Consider the following 14,736-nt stretch of genomic DNA (forward strand, 5'->3'; position numbering starts at 1 on the left):
TGTAATAGTCTTATTATATGTGAAAGCCTGTGAATACTCAGAAATTTCAGGGAAAGAAGACTATACCTTTATAGATAATTCGTTTTTTGTTACACACAGACAAATTATTGGGGAGAATAGAAGAGCCATGGCAGAGGAGCTAGAAGTAAGGCAGAAAAAGTAACTATTTACCTAGGAATAAATGCTTTGACCTTAGGTGTTTTGTGTTTTTTTCATTTCCTTGTTATAAAAGTACATTCTCGTTATAAAAAGTTTAAGAATATAGAAAAATACAAGAAAGAAAAAAAAAAACTACCTTTTAGCCCATAATTGACTGATAAGAATTACTAGTATTTTGAAACATTTTTCCTAGATATATGCATGCATTTATACATAAAAATATGCATATGTAAGTGAATAGTTATAGGATACAAAGAGGAATCTTGGTTTACTTTTTTTTCTTTTGGCTGCTTTGGGTCTTCCTTGCTGCTTGCAGGCTTTCTCTAGTTGTGGTGAGCGGGGGCTACTCTTCATTGCAGTGCACAGGCTTCTCATTGCACAGGCTCTAGGCGCGCATGCTTCAGTAGTTACAGTGCGTGGGCTCAGTAGTTGTGGTGTGCGGGCTTCAATAGTTGTGGCTCTCAAACTCTAGCGCGTAGGCTCAGTAGTTGTGCACGGGCTTAGATGCTCCGCAGCATGAAGGATATTCCCGGATCAGGGATTGAACCTGTGTCCCCTGCATTGGCAGGTGGATTCTTAACCACTGTGCCACCAGGGAAGTCCCAATTTACTTTTTTATATCATGCTTTAGACATTCAGCATTAATGTACATTTTCCCATGGCATTAGAAAATTTTCCAAAGTCATAATTTTTAATGGTTGCACTTTATTTTATCATTACCTTAATGTATTTACTTATCTTGTTCTTGTTGGACATAAAGGTTGTTTCCACATTATCACAATTATAAGAAATGCTGTTAAATCTTTGATATAAATATCTTTTTCCTAGAAAGTATTTCAGTCCCTTCACACTCAGCAGTTTTTTCCTGTTGATTGCTGCTTTAGCCTCTTTTAGGGGTATTTCTTCTTCCTGCATTCCTCAGTCATTAGTTCCCCCTGGGCATGGCATAGTTATTCCAAGTTGTAAAAAGCAAGTTCTGGGCCCCCTTCTCTTTTCTTTCTCAATTTTTTTCTTAAGTGCTCTCATCCAGACTCATAACTTTAAAAACCATCTACGTGGTTTTCAAATTTATATCAACCCAGATATTTCCCAGATTTCCATATTCATATCCAGCTCCATCTTGACATTTCCTTTTCTGTGTCTAATGGACATCTTAAACATAGTAGGTCTAAATTAGAGCCCTTGATTTTTTTCCCACAGTTTTCCCTGTCTCGGTAAAACAGGGAAAACTTCTTTCCATCCATCTAGTTGCTCAGGCCAAGAATAAAGAATACTTAATTCCCTCTTTTCCTTCACACTGAAACCAGTAACAAATCTTACTAGACCTACTTCCTGAATATATCCTTAGTTTATCTCTTTTATCTTCAGTGTCACCACTTTAGTCCAATCCATCATCATCTTTTACTTGGATTGTTAACGATTACCTTCTAATAATTGTTAACAATTATTATTTGTTAAAATACAAATAATATTAATATAATAATTTTAATATAATTAATATATTAATAATGTTAATATAATTTTTAACAATTACCTGGACTTTCTACTTCCATCTCCAACCTATTTTCCATAGGCTATTTTATTTTTAATACATTATGTCACTTCCCTGCTTAAAATCCTTCAATGGTTTGCCATTGCATTTAAGGTAACACACTCCTTCTATAAGTCCTCATTGATCTGGACTTACCTACCCATCCAGCCTCACCTCATGCCATTCTCTGGTGTGTTCATCAGGTATTCTAAGCTTTTTCCTACCTCAAAGACATTGCTCTTGGTATTGCTTCCTTTTCCCTAGAATGCTCTCCTCCTTATCTTTTCAGTACCTGTTCAAATGCTGTTTTGCAAAGAAGCTCACCTTACCTCACTATGCTATCAAAGGAGCCAACTCCAACCTTCCCTCAGTTGATCTTTCATGATTTCTTATGTTTTGCTGTTAGTCTGTAACACATTACAGTCTGAAATTTTCTTGTTTGTTTTACTTGTTTATTGTCTCTCTTCCCACTAGGCCTTGAGGGTGTGTTGTAAATTCTCAAACTTGTCAAATAAATGAAGTCCCAGTACTACTAGTTTATCTTTCTTCCTGTATAGCTTAATAAGATTTTGATAATAAATGGCAGTATAAAGGCCAATTCAAAGAACATAGTAGACCCAATTTTTACAGTAACTAGTTACAGAGTCCTGGATAATCTCTGTTTTCTAATCTGTAAAATTGGGGAAAAGACCATCTATGAGGTTCTGTGTTTTCCTTTACTTTGGAAAGATGTTACTCCAATAGTTATTTATTTTTACATTCAAGGTATCAATATTACTTGGCCTTTTGATACTGAGAAATTATTGATAATGTAGAGATAGTTACCTGAAATTAGCAAATATTTGTATTACTTAAAAAAATTTTTAACATTTTTGGGCCCTTACTATAATACCATTTTATAAGTATTCTATTATTGAATTTGTATCAACTATAAAACAGTCTCCTGGACCTATTTCTTCTTTATACAGTATAATGATGGAGTAGGACTAGGCAATCCCTTCTGGATTTTAAGTTCTATGCTTCCATGAGAATGGAGTTGTATTTCTGTTTTTTAACTTAAATTCTCATGGAGTTATATAGCCAAGTTGCCCAGCCTAACTTATTTCTAGATTGATGGTAAAACAAATTGTACTGAAAAAACCACTCAAGATGTTTTTAAATTAAAATATGAACATTGCATCTGAAACTTTACAGTGGCTTCTACAATTTTCTTTTAATTAACTTTAAATATTAACATACTTTGGGGTATATTAAGTATATAATATATTAAGTTGTTTTTAAAAATGTGTTATATTCTGTTGACTTGCATTTTTAAATTACATTCTTTCTCTATCTCATTATTAAATAGGAAGTACCATTGACACAAACTGCACAGCCCACATCAGCTATCGTTCGTCCAGCATCATTACAGGTTCCCAATGTGCTGCTTACAAGTTCTGACTCAAGTGTAATTATTCAGCAGGCAGTACCTTCACCAACCTCAAGTACTGTAATCACACAGGCACCGTCCTCCAACAGGCCAATCGTGTAAGTGATTTCGGCCAATCATTGAATTACATGAATTGTTAAGTTTTTCTTGTTATGATTTGTCCTAAGATATTTAATTATTCTAATTGTGGCCTTTGTGTGTGTGTGTGTGTGTGTATGTGTGTGTGTGTGTTAATAGTATTTTGCATGCTTTGATTTTTGGAAAAAATGCTTGGGTAGTCTTTTCAATAAATATAAATAGTATCTAATAAATTAGAAAATAAATATCTAAAACTTAATTTGAAAAACAAATCAACATAGAATGTGATTTTAAGATGGTCTCTTATTTTCATGCTATTTCACACAAAACACATAAGATTATTTTTATCACCAGGTAACATTTCTTTCAGTTCTTACAGGTAGTTGATAAGAATTTTTCTCAACTAACATGCTGGAGATTGTCCTAAGTAAATTCATAACTTTTTCCATTTTTTTTCCTCTTTTTCTCTACACTGCTTACGTACATTGTGCATTTAAGATGCAATTAAAAACAATTAAATTTTACGATGTGCTTTGCAGTGATTGGAAGATTTTTGTTTTGTTTTTAATTACTTGAGTGGTATATATATACCATGAATAATTTTCTGTGGGTATTTTATTCATGTTATGAGAAAGATGGTATCAAGTTTCCATCTGTCACATAGGCATTTTCTTGGGCTGGAGCTGCAGTTCTTTTTTCTTTTTTTTCCAGTTTTATTGAGATATACAGTGGACCCTTGAACAATACCAGTTTGAACTGCGTGAGTCCAGTTACACACAGATATTTTTCAACAAATACATACTACCACACTACACAATCCACAGTTGGTTGAATCTGCAGATACAGAGGCCGACCATAAGCTACACTGGGATCTTCGACTCTGCATAGTGTCAGTGCATCTAACCCTCTTGTTGTTCAAGGGTTAACTGCAATTGACATACAGCACTGTATACATTTGAGGTGTATAGCATAATGATCTGACTTACATACATCATGAAATGATTACCACAGTAAGTTTAGTGAACATCCATCATCTTGTACAGATATAAAATAAAAGAAAAAAATATTTTTTCCTTGTGATGAGAACTCTTAGGATTTACTCTGGTAACAGCTTTCATATGTAACATACAACAGTGTTGACTATATTAATCATGTTGTACATTACATCCCTAGTACTTATTTATCTTATAACTGTAAGTTTGTACCTTTTGACCACCTTTGTTACTGTACAAAGATATAACATTATTAATGACTGTATTCCTCACACTGTGAATTTCATCCCTGTGACTCCTTTATTTTGTAACTGGAAGTTTGTACCTCTTAATTTCTCTCATCTCTCCAACACCCTTCCCTCTGGAAACCACCTGTCTGTTCTCCGTTTCTGTTTTGTTATGTTTGTTCGTCTGTTTTGTTTTTTAGATTCCACATATAAGTGAAATCATACGGTGTTTACCTTTCTCTGGAAAATTTACTTTTAAATGATATAATAATAGGAGTAAAAGTACTCTTGTATTTTTAGAGATTATTGATAGGGATTTCTTTTCTCTAATTGCCCTTCTTTTGTTTTCCTTAGTCCTGTACCAGGCCCATTTCCTCTTCTGTTACATCTTCCTAATGGACAAACCATGCCTGTTGCTATTCCTGCATCAATTACAAGTTCGAATGTGCATGTTCCAGCTGCAGTCCCAGTAAGTTTGAAATTTAGACTATTAAAATATTTTCTTTATAGTAAAACCGATCTTTGTAATCAGAAAATACAGCCCAAGGGGGGGGCTGCTTGATTAGTTTATGAAACTGAATTCAACAAAATACTTAGTGGTGAGCAATATTTACTCACTGATATTTATTGTGATAGCATTTACCTTTCAAGGCAAACATAATTGGATAGAAAACATTTTTCCATCCTAAAAATCTTGTTTTCCTTTTATTTTTAGTATTAAGAACTTTATTCCATATTCAACCCATTTCAATATGCTAGATTTGTAGAATTCAAATATTAACATAGATTTCTATTCTTTAAGAAGACATTTATACTGGAACACTTATCAGGTAACTCCATGTTATTTTGATTACTATAGAAATTGTTTATAAAAGCACTCTCTGTGAAATATTATGGTCAGGTTGGGTTTACAAAATTCCTTTGCTGTCCCAAGCGTGTGAAAATCTAAATGGTCTAGTAGAATGGGCAATAGATAGTCCCCACTTTCCTAATGAGAAGATGCATAAGAAAAGTTTTTTGAGGGCATGTTAAATATATAAATTTTGAAAGACATAGTAGTTAAATATCTACTTACAATATTTAATAACATAGTGGATATTTAGAAGCACATTCTTTGGAATAATATAAGTTAGAAATAATCCTTTTTTTCCTGTTCTCACATTTCATAAGTTTATTCAGACTCTTCAAATGTGTCTTCAACATTCAAGTTTTCATCATTAGAACCACTTTTTAAGAAATCTCACACAATTTTCCAAAACACATTGTTTTCATCCTCACCCAAGTAGTTTCAGTATAACACTTTTTGAATCTATTATTGTAATCCTGGGGATCTTACACCAAGTCCTAATATTCATTCATGTAATAAAAAGACAGTTTCTTCTTTTACCTTGTAGATAGTTGTTTCTGATCAGTACAATATAATCACTTATTGTATAGCTTTTAAAAATTAGTTTTAAAAGCCTCCTTACAGGAACATCTAACACTTTGGTGAGATTATATCCTGAGAAATAATACTAAAATTAATGTTAAATATTTACTTTTTTTATTAACTAGTTCTTCCAAAGTGACCTTTTTAAGTATCCAAAATTAACATTGATTGAAATAATTTCAAGATAATATGTTGTCTTCAAACAGAACTTTGTTGTTCAGAATGAGATATTTTATAAGGACTCGAATATAAGGTGATTACTTCCTCTTTTCTGAGGATATTTTCAAGGGGGAAACATCCTTGTCCTGTATCTGGGATTGTATGGTTATCCCGTTAAATGTAACTGTGATGAGAGAAACTGAAATGAAAAAGAGGTATACTTTAGGTACATAATAATTAATCATTCAGTGTTGATATTAGGTTTTTTAAAAAAGGCAAAAACCAGAAAAATCTGTTACATACTATTATTATTAGAGGAATTATTAGAGGTAATCAGGTTCTTCTTTGTCATGCTTTATATTAATATATCAAAGAACTTTCATTGTATATTTTAGAAATTTTATATGTATATATTTTAGAAAAGCAAAGTTCATTGTTGAAATTACTTTCTATGCCTAGTTATACAAGTTTTAACATTCTTTCCTTTCACATTCAAAATGGGTGACAGATCTGTGAGAAATTTTGCATCCATCACTTTAAATATTATTTTCTATAAGAAGAAATCATTTAAAAAAAGGAATTATGAAAATTGAAGATTAGGAAAGTGAGTGTCTCAGAACAATTGACAACTTTTTTTTTTTTTTTTTTTTTTTGCGGTACGCGGGCCTCTCACTGTTGTGGCCTCTCCCGTTGCGGAGCACAGGCTCCGGACGCGCAGGCTCAGCGGCCATGGCTCACGGGCCCAGCCGCTCCGCGGCATGTGGGATCTTCCCGGACCGGGGCACGAATCCGTGTCCCCTGCATCGGCAGGCGGGCTCTCAACCAGTGCACCACCAGGGAAGCCCCAATTGACAACTTTTGAAGGATAAATCAGGATTAAGATCAATAAGGGTTCAGACAGAGATACAGTTTTCTAATTCTGAAGTCTCAAATAATTATACCAATTACATTTATATTAATAATATTAATATACATTTTCTATTAATGTATAATATATTGTCATGTAAATGTTAATGCATTATATTGATTATAATATGTAAATTATTATAGCAGCCATTGTGCAAATAAAAGTACAAATCTCATTTTGAATATATTCTCTAGCAGTTATTTTTCAATATCTTCTGCATAGCTTGTTCGACCAGTCACCATGGTGCCTAGTGTTCCGGGAATTCCAGGTCCTTCCTCTCCTCAGCCAGTACAGTCAGAAGCAAAAATGGTAAGCAAGATTTTATTTGTTCTATACATTTCTTGAGCCTGTTTCGAATTAGTTTTTTCCATTAAAGCCCACTTCAAATGCACAATTTAGATCAAATTTTATAAAATCATGGACTGTATTACATTACAGAAGAACCAGAAAATTTGGAAAAGGAAAGCTTTCATTAGCATAGTGACAAGCTACTGATACTTTAAAGCAAATGAATGGATTGGGAGTAAAGTTCTAGTTCTTGTCATTGGTTTGTCTGATTTTTGGTGTGGCTTTTTAGATAAATTCTCCTCCTGCTGGAGGCTAGAGATATTGCAGCTGAAACTAGAAGTAATCATCTGAAGGCAGTGCTGATATAATGAGTGGTTGTATACAGTATACAAATGAGTTGAACAGAATTAACTAGAATTCTGAAATAGTATACGAGTTAGTAAACATTACACATAATATATAAACGAAAACCATATTTTTGAGTTATGTTTCAGACACTAAGAAATTGGTGGTAAGGGATGAACTATAGAGTAGGAATCAAGAGACGTATTTTCATTTTAATCCTGATTCTGCTATTCAGTACCCCTAATCAACCCACTTTAACTTTTCTGAGACTCATTTTCCTCATCTGTGAAATAAAGGGGTTAAACTTTGATTTCTGGGGTCTCTCTTAGCCCCAAATCCTACTAACTTGCTAATTTTCTTGGTAGAAGATCTGAAGCTGCTGCTGTGGGATGGGGAGTGTGGGGGGTTGGTTTTTTTCAAATAAGTGTAATTCTCCCTTCTATAGTCTAACACACTTTAAAGCTAATTCTTCTTAACTACAACCAATGAATCGATAGATAGTTTTTAGACACCTATTATTTGTTTCAGTTCTATGCTAGGCACTATACTAATAATATAAATCTGTACACATGAAAGCCATTATGTATCAATATTATCGCAAGGCTTTAAATTTTTTACTGCTATTCTCCATTAGTGCAAATAATCAATCTGAAATTGGCATGGGATAACTTTTTTTTTTTAACAGCAAAACTTATATACCATCTGAATGAATAATAGTTGGTTGAAGAGTATTAAAATTAGCTGGCTATTGATTGTGGTGAGGGAACTTGAAAACCCAGGAGGGGAATTTTTCACATAACAGCATGTTTAGGTCAAAGGCATGGAAATAATAACTAAGATGAATCTTTTCCACTTGATAGCAGAAGAGCTTCACTGGGAATGTGTTTTACACTACCTACTTTAAACATAACTGTTATAATGAAAAATTCAATTAGTGAAACTGAGTAGAGTAGAAGTAGAAGTTAAAGAGATCCTGTTGTTGTACACTGTATCTAAAAATATGTTTACATATTCAGTGGACTTTTTTTTCCCACAAATTAATTCCAATGGAACAAATCAGATTTAAAGAAATACTTTTGGCTATAAGAGATTAGGCCATATTTGTAGAAACTAGTAAACTTCCCTGAATAACTTTTTCTTTTAATTACTAAGAAATTTAATAAGAATAAAAGTATTTTGTATGCTTGTATATTAAAAAAAAATACCAAAGCTACATTTCACAAATTTATATATGAAAAACAGTTATTGGTTGAAAGCCCCAAAATAGCATGGGGAGTCACAGATTGCCCCACTTAAATTTAACAGTCCGATTAAATTTCTTATTAGAATATTGTTAACATATAAAATAGCCATATTTAGGTGATTGCCTGTTTTAACTGGGATAATAAATAAGATTGTCCTGTTTTTAATTTAAAAAGACTCAGAAATTAGTCCATTTCCTTTTTTTTTTTTTTTAAGCTTTTTGTTATGGAAGAATTCAAACACATACAAAATAAATAGGTTTCTATAATGAACCCCCATGTACCCATCATCCAGCTTCAATTATTAGCGATATAACTGCCATTCTTGTTTTATCTGTACCTCAGACCACTCCCTACCCTCACTCAATTTTTTTTTTTTTTTTTTTTTTTTTGTGGTACGCGGGCCTCTCACTGTTGTGGCCTCTCCCGTTGCGGAGCACAGGCTCCGGATGCACAGGCTCAGCGGCCATGGCTCACGGGCCTGGTCGCTCCGCGGCATGTGGGATCTTCCCAGACCGGGGCATGAACCCGTGTCCCCTGCATCGGCAGGCGGACTCTCAACCACTGCGCCACCAGGGAAGCCCATAAGGCTTTCTTAATGTAAAATTTACATAGATTGAAATGGACCGATTTTATCTGTACAGTTTAAGTGCATTCATGTAACTCACACCCTTATTATGGTATAGAACATTAACATCTACCCATCAAGTTTCTTTATTTCCCTTCCCAATCAGTCCACCTCCCCCAACTGTTCTTATATTTGTCACCAGCAATGTAAATGGAATCAATATATACTCTTGTGTTCAGCTAAGCATATGTCTATGAGATTTATCCATGTTGTTGCATGTATCAAAGTTTGTTTCTTTTTATTGCTGAGTAGTTTTCCATTGTGTGAGTATACCACAATTTCTTTATCCATTCTCCTGTTGGTGGACACTTGAATGGTTTTTAGTATTTAGCTGTTGTGAATAAAGCTCGTATGCACATTCTTGTATAACTCTCTTTGTAGATGTATATTTTCATTAAGGTTATCTACCTAAGAGTGGAATTGCTGAGTCAGAGAGTAGGTATACATATAACTTTATAATAAATTGCCAGACCTTTTGCCAAAGGTTTACATTCCTGCCAGCAGTGTATGGGAATTCCAGTTGTTCCCACATTTTTGCGGACATTTGGTTTTATCTATTGTTTTCATTGTAGACATTCTAGGAGATTGTGGCAGCATCTCTTGGTTTCAATTTACATTTCCAATCAGCCAGACATTATTTGTGATATTTTTTGCTCATTCTTTAAATTTGGTTACTTGTCTTTTACTATTGTGTTATAGGAATTCTTTATATATATTCTAGATACAAATTTATATATAAATATGTATATATATATCTCACGAATATTTTCTCAGTCTGTAGCTTGCCTTTATTTTTCTTAATGGTATACTGTATTACCATTGATTGCTACTTTTATCTTTAATATTTTCTTTGTCTACTTAATTGGGTTTGATTTGCTTATCTTTTTTTAGCTTCTTAAAGTAGAAGCTTAGATTATTGATTTAAATCTTTTTACCTTTCTCATATAGGCATTTAACGCTATAACTTTGTGCACAAATTTTGATATGCTGTATTTTTATTATTTATTTTCTAATTTCCCTTGTGATTTCTTCCTTGAACTGTGGGTTATTTAAAAGTGTAGTATATAATTTCCAAGTATTTCAGGGCTTTTTATCTGTTTCTTATTGATTTCTATATTAATTAAATTACATTGTGGTTTGGTAATGTACCACCTTTAATATATTTGATTGTCCAGTGAATCAGTTTGATTGAAGAATTTTCAGTGCTTGAATTTCATTATCATCATTATCAAGTATACTTATATATTGGTATAAGTACAAAACAAATCTACCAACCTTTGGGAATAACCCGGAAATAGTTTGGGTTTTGTAGTTTAATTCATGTTCATTTATTTTGCATCAGCCTCATTTAACAGTTATTTCTAATGATTGCTATTTATTTAACAAACATTTCTTGGGTACTAAGAAATTCAGCAGACGTGATCTTAAGTTTTGAGATTTTTCTTGGCAAATGTTTCCAATGATCATCAAAAGAGTAAAAAAAAAGTCTTCATATCTTTTTAATATGCCATTATTGATTTTTTTTCCCAACAGGTATGGCAGTTAGGATTATATTGTATCAATGAGGTGTTTGGCTCTTGTTTTCAGTTTTTTGATACCCTTGATGGTGACTTTTGTGCACAAAGACCATTATTGAGAGTCTCCTTTTTAAAAATAAAGTTACAAATTCAAAAACTTATTTCTTCCCTAAGTTCTCAAGGCCAATTTATAAATCGAGTTGTACAGCGATCACTTTTAAAGGGCTTAAAATAAAATTAAACATACTAAACTTCATTTTAAACTTAATATATCCTGTTTTCTCTATAGATACCTCATTGTCTAACAAACTTCCCCAAGTAGTTCAATAACTTAAATAATTAAATTATAGATATAATGAGGGTTTGGTTCTCTTCAATATTCCTGTATTATTAAGAGGCTTAGTAAGATTATCTTAGTTCTTCCAACTAAAATCACAGGACTAAATCAATCTCAAACATTTAAAACTAAAATCCAAGGGCAGTCTCTTACTCTATGTGGCAAGTTATTTTAGATACATCTGTAACATAAAATACAAAATAGTTACAGATTGTTTCTAAATTTAGATTAAAATGTCAGTGTCATCGATTACTTAATTAAGCATCAAAGGGCTAAAAAAAAGATTTACTAAATAAATAATTGTATAATTCTAACTGGAGAAAGTTGAGACTGGGTTCATATCCCATTGCACAGAGGTTTCTTAATGATCAGATAAACGATCATGGGACTTAATTCTTTCTCTATCAGTGATAGAATTCCAGTTCCATGCTCTCCAAATGAGTGGTCCCCAGCTCACATCCCCTAGATTCACATTACACATTAAATAATTTTTCTGACTGTTTACCAGTCTGTAGCACCCCAGCAAAACTTATAATTTCTTCTTTCACTGCTTCAATTGGATTTTGCTTTGTTGTTTTCAACTCTTTGAAAATATTTTAAATATCCTCCCTGCTTGATTCTGCATCTCTGTTAAGGATTTGTTTGACTTTTGTGGTCACAGCCTGTTAATGACATGCTAAATAGTGCAGCAATGGTGATTGTGCTAAAATGTGGTTAAAAAATAATGTTTGAGAAATGGCAGCATTGGAACACATAAGAATGAGTAGCGCACTACAGCTGAAGAGAAACTTATTTGTATCCTAAGATAGCCAAGGATACTTTTGTGGTGCCCTGATTTTCAGATGCCCAGTGCTCACAGGAAGATTTATATGCATTGTGTTTGTGTCTACTATAAATATTTAAATAAGATCCTTCTTTTTTGCTAAAGAAATTTCTTCAGGACAAGTTGTGTTTGTTATGTTTTGTTTTTTAAAAACGTTAAGTCTTTGGAAAAGTAAGCACATAGTTTTTAAAAATATATATATATGGTGGTCCACAAATACAAGATTACCTAGTATTTTTTAATACTCTAGGAAAATTCCTATTATCTACTATTTTCACAAAATTTCACTGGATCTCACCAGATTTAGGTTTAGGGGTTTTGTTGGTCATTAAGCACATTAAACCACAGATATTTGCTATCTGTGTTACTCTTCTAATAAAACAAACTTCCTATGTAATATTTGTAATCAAAAAGTAAGTTCTGGGGCTTCCCTGGTGACGCAGTAGTTGAGAATCTGCCTGCCAGTGCAGGGGATACGAGTTCGTGCCCCGGTCCGGGAAGATCCCACATGCCGCGGAGCTGCTGGGCCCGTGAGCCATGGCCGCTGGGCCTGTGCGTCCGGAGCCTGTGCTCCGCAGCAGGAGAGGCCACAACGGTGAGAAGCCCACGTACTGCAGAAAAAAAAAAAAAAAAAAAGTAACTTCTAAATAAGAAAATGTTAACCATCCAGGACTTTTGTTTAAGAAGATTTAGTAAAGTATTTGAGTAGTATTCCCCAGAATCATTCCTTTAAGACTTGTGTGACAAACTGAGAGATCTTTGCACACAGTGGGTAGCCAGTAGGGTTTCTGCAGGGGGTTTCTACTGAGAGCTGACAGAGGGCATCTTGGCAAATGTTCAGAAACCTACATTAACTTAGTTGGGCCCTGCATGGAACCTCATGTTCAGCAGAATTCTTCTGACCTGCCTCTGCACGCCAGGCTAATCAGCAAACACCTAACGAGCCCACTCCTAAGAAACAGACTCTCTCCCAACGTACTTCATTTTCATATGTTCTCTGGGGGTGGGGAGACAAGATTTCACGAGGACTGATGATGCTGCAAAGACTACAATAATGATAATTAACTTGCTGAATTTAGAAGATTATGCTGTTAATTAGTTGCAAAATAAAGATAAGTAATAGAGCAGCAGATGGTAGGATAACACCCCAGAGAAGGAGGGTTATTACTCTGATGAGCTTTTGTGGCACATATGAAATATGGATCTGACTTTTTCATACATTGTTTCTAGAGAACATTGTGTTTTTTCTTTGAACTATGATAGAGTAGTTTCTTCCAACCAAGTTCTGACAGATGTGATAAAATTTGTTTTCAGGGGTACAACATATAACATAGAATTTGAATAGCAAATTATTTTTAGCAGATTACCTCTTAAGATGAGTGTCAGATTGGTCAGCACAACAGACTATTTACTCTTTAATTGACACAATCTCTAAGAAAAAAGTTTTCAACATAGTAGTTGAATTTTACAACACTAAAATTTTAACTCTAAACATTAAGCACTAAGTCTGCTTAGAAATGTAGTAATAAAGATTTTAGTTTTCTTTCACTGTATACCTTTAGTTTAATATTAAAATTATGCCTAGCTTTTATTGTACATGTTACAGAATATAGACTTGTTAAATCTTATTTACTTTCTCTGAGTATTCAATCTTTATTTACTTAACTAGATTTCTCTATTGATAGAAATTTTGATCTTAGTAATGGACTGACCAATGTCTGATACTCTTCTTAATGATTATTAAAATATACTTAGAATACTTAATATTAGACAAAAGCTCTAGTTTGGAAAAACTTTTATTTAAAATATGTTTGTTCAGTGAAGTAAGAGTCAACAGACGGAATTTCTGGTCCTAGCTCTGTTTCTTTTATAACTCCCTCTGTGATTCTGGGAAGTAACTTCACTCTTTGGGCCTTAGTTTCTTTATCTGTAAGATGGTAATTGGACTAATTGATTAGCTCCAAATTTCTACTGTAAAATAAATATTATATTTATATGTTTTCATTAATTTGGGGGAGGACCAAATAGTTGCCCTTCTTTAAAATATCTCTAACATATATGTGGGTGGATTGTAGATATCCTTATGTTAGTTGTAAAATGTATATGAATAATGACAACTTCCTTCACCTAACCCACTGTAATTTCTTTTAGTGTATGTGTGTTTTTGTTGCTGTTTAAAAAAAAAATCTGCAGTTCAGAGCAGTGTTAATTAACCCTTGAAAATCTTTTTCTTACATTTTGTACCCAGTGGCACACTTTTCCAAGTTAGACCCATCGTAATCAATGTAACAGCATGGAGTAAACATTAGAGCTTCCTCCCTGGATGAGTACTGTATACCCTAGGGCAGTCAAGAGAGGATAATGAATGCTGCTTTTAAGTGCTCTATAAGGTAGTAACTTGCCCTACTAAAGATTATTCAAGAGAGTGATGTTTATGTACTTCAGACTCCCCTATGTGCAGTTACTGTATTTCATTAATTCTAAGAGTTAAGCTCTTCACTATAAAACTTTAAATGCTCTTCTTTGTTTTCTACCTAAGGACTTAAAAATGTTTTACCAACACATAATTTACCAAGCTTCACATCTCAACCAATATGTATATTTATGTACATTTTATATCCAGAAATGGAAGCCCACCTAACGCTA

At 33.3% G+C, this 14,736-nt stretch overlaps 1 protein-coding gene across 6 annotated transcripts in view; it reads left to right on the forward strand.

Annotated features, from left to right (window-relative positions):
- Positions 1 to 14,736, forward strand: part of ATF2 (activating transcription factor 2) — a 79,728-nt gene that overhangs the window by 40,303 nt on the left and 24,689 nt on the right. For all 6 annotated transcript variants that reach the window (XM_089916640.1, XM_089916641.1, XM_089916639.1 and 3 more), the window contains 3 exons: positions 3,039 to 3,217; positions 4,771 to 4,885; positions 7,134 to 7,220. In XM_089916640.1, the coding sequence (XP_089772766.1) occupies positions 3,039 to 3,217; positions 4,771 to 4,885; positions 7,134 to 7,220 (381 nt within the window). The remainder of the gene's footprint in view (positions 1 to 3,038; positions 3,218 to 4,770; positions 4,886 to 7,133; positions 7,221 to 14,736) is intronic.

The sequence above is a fragment of the Delphinapterus leucas genome, chromosome 8, assembly GCF_059928025.1.
Source record: "Delphinapterus leucas isolate spDelLeu-1000000601 "Yukka" chromosome 8, BTC_Dleu_Yukka2, whole genome shotgun sequence".
Lineage (NCBI taxonomy): Eukaryota > Metazoa > Chordata > Mammalia > Artiodactyla > Monodontidae > Delphinapterus > Delphinapterus leucas.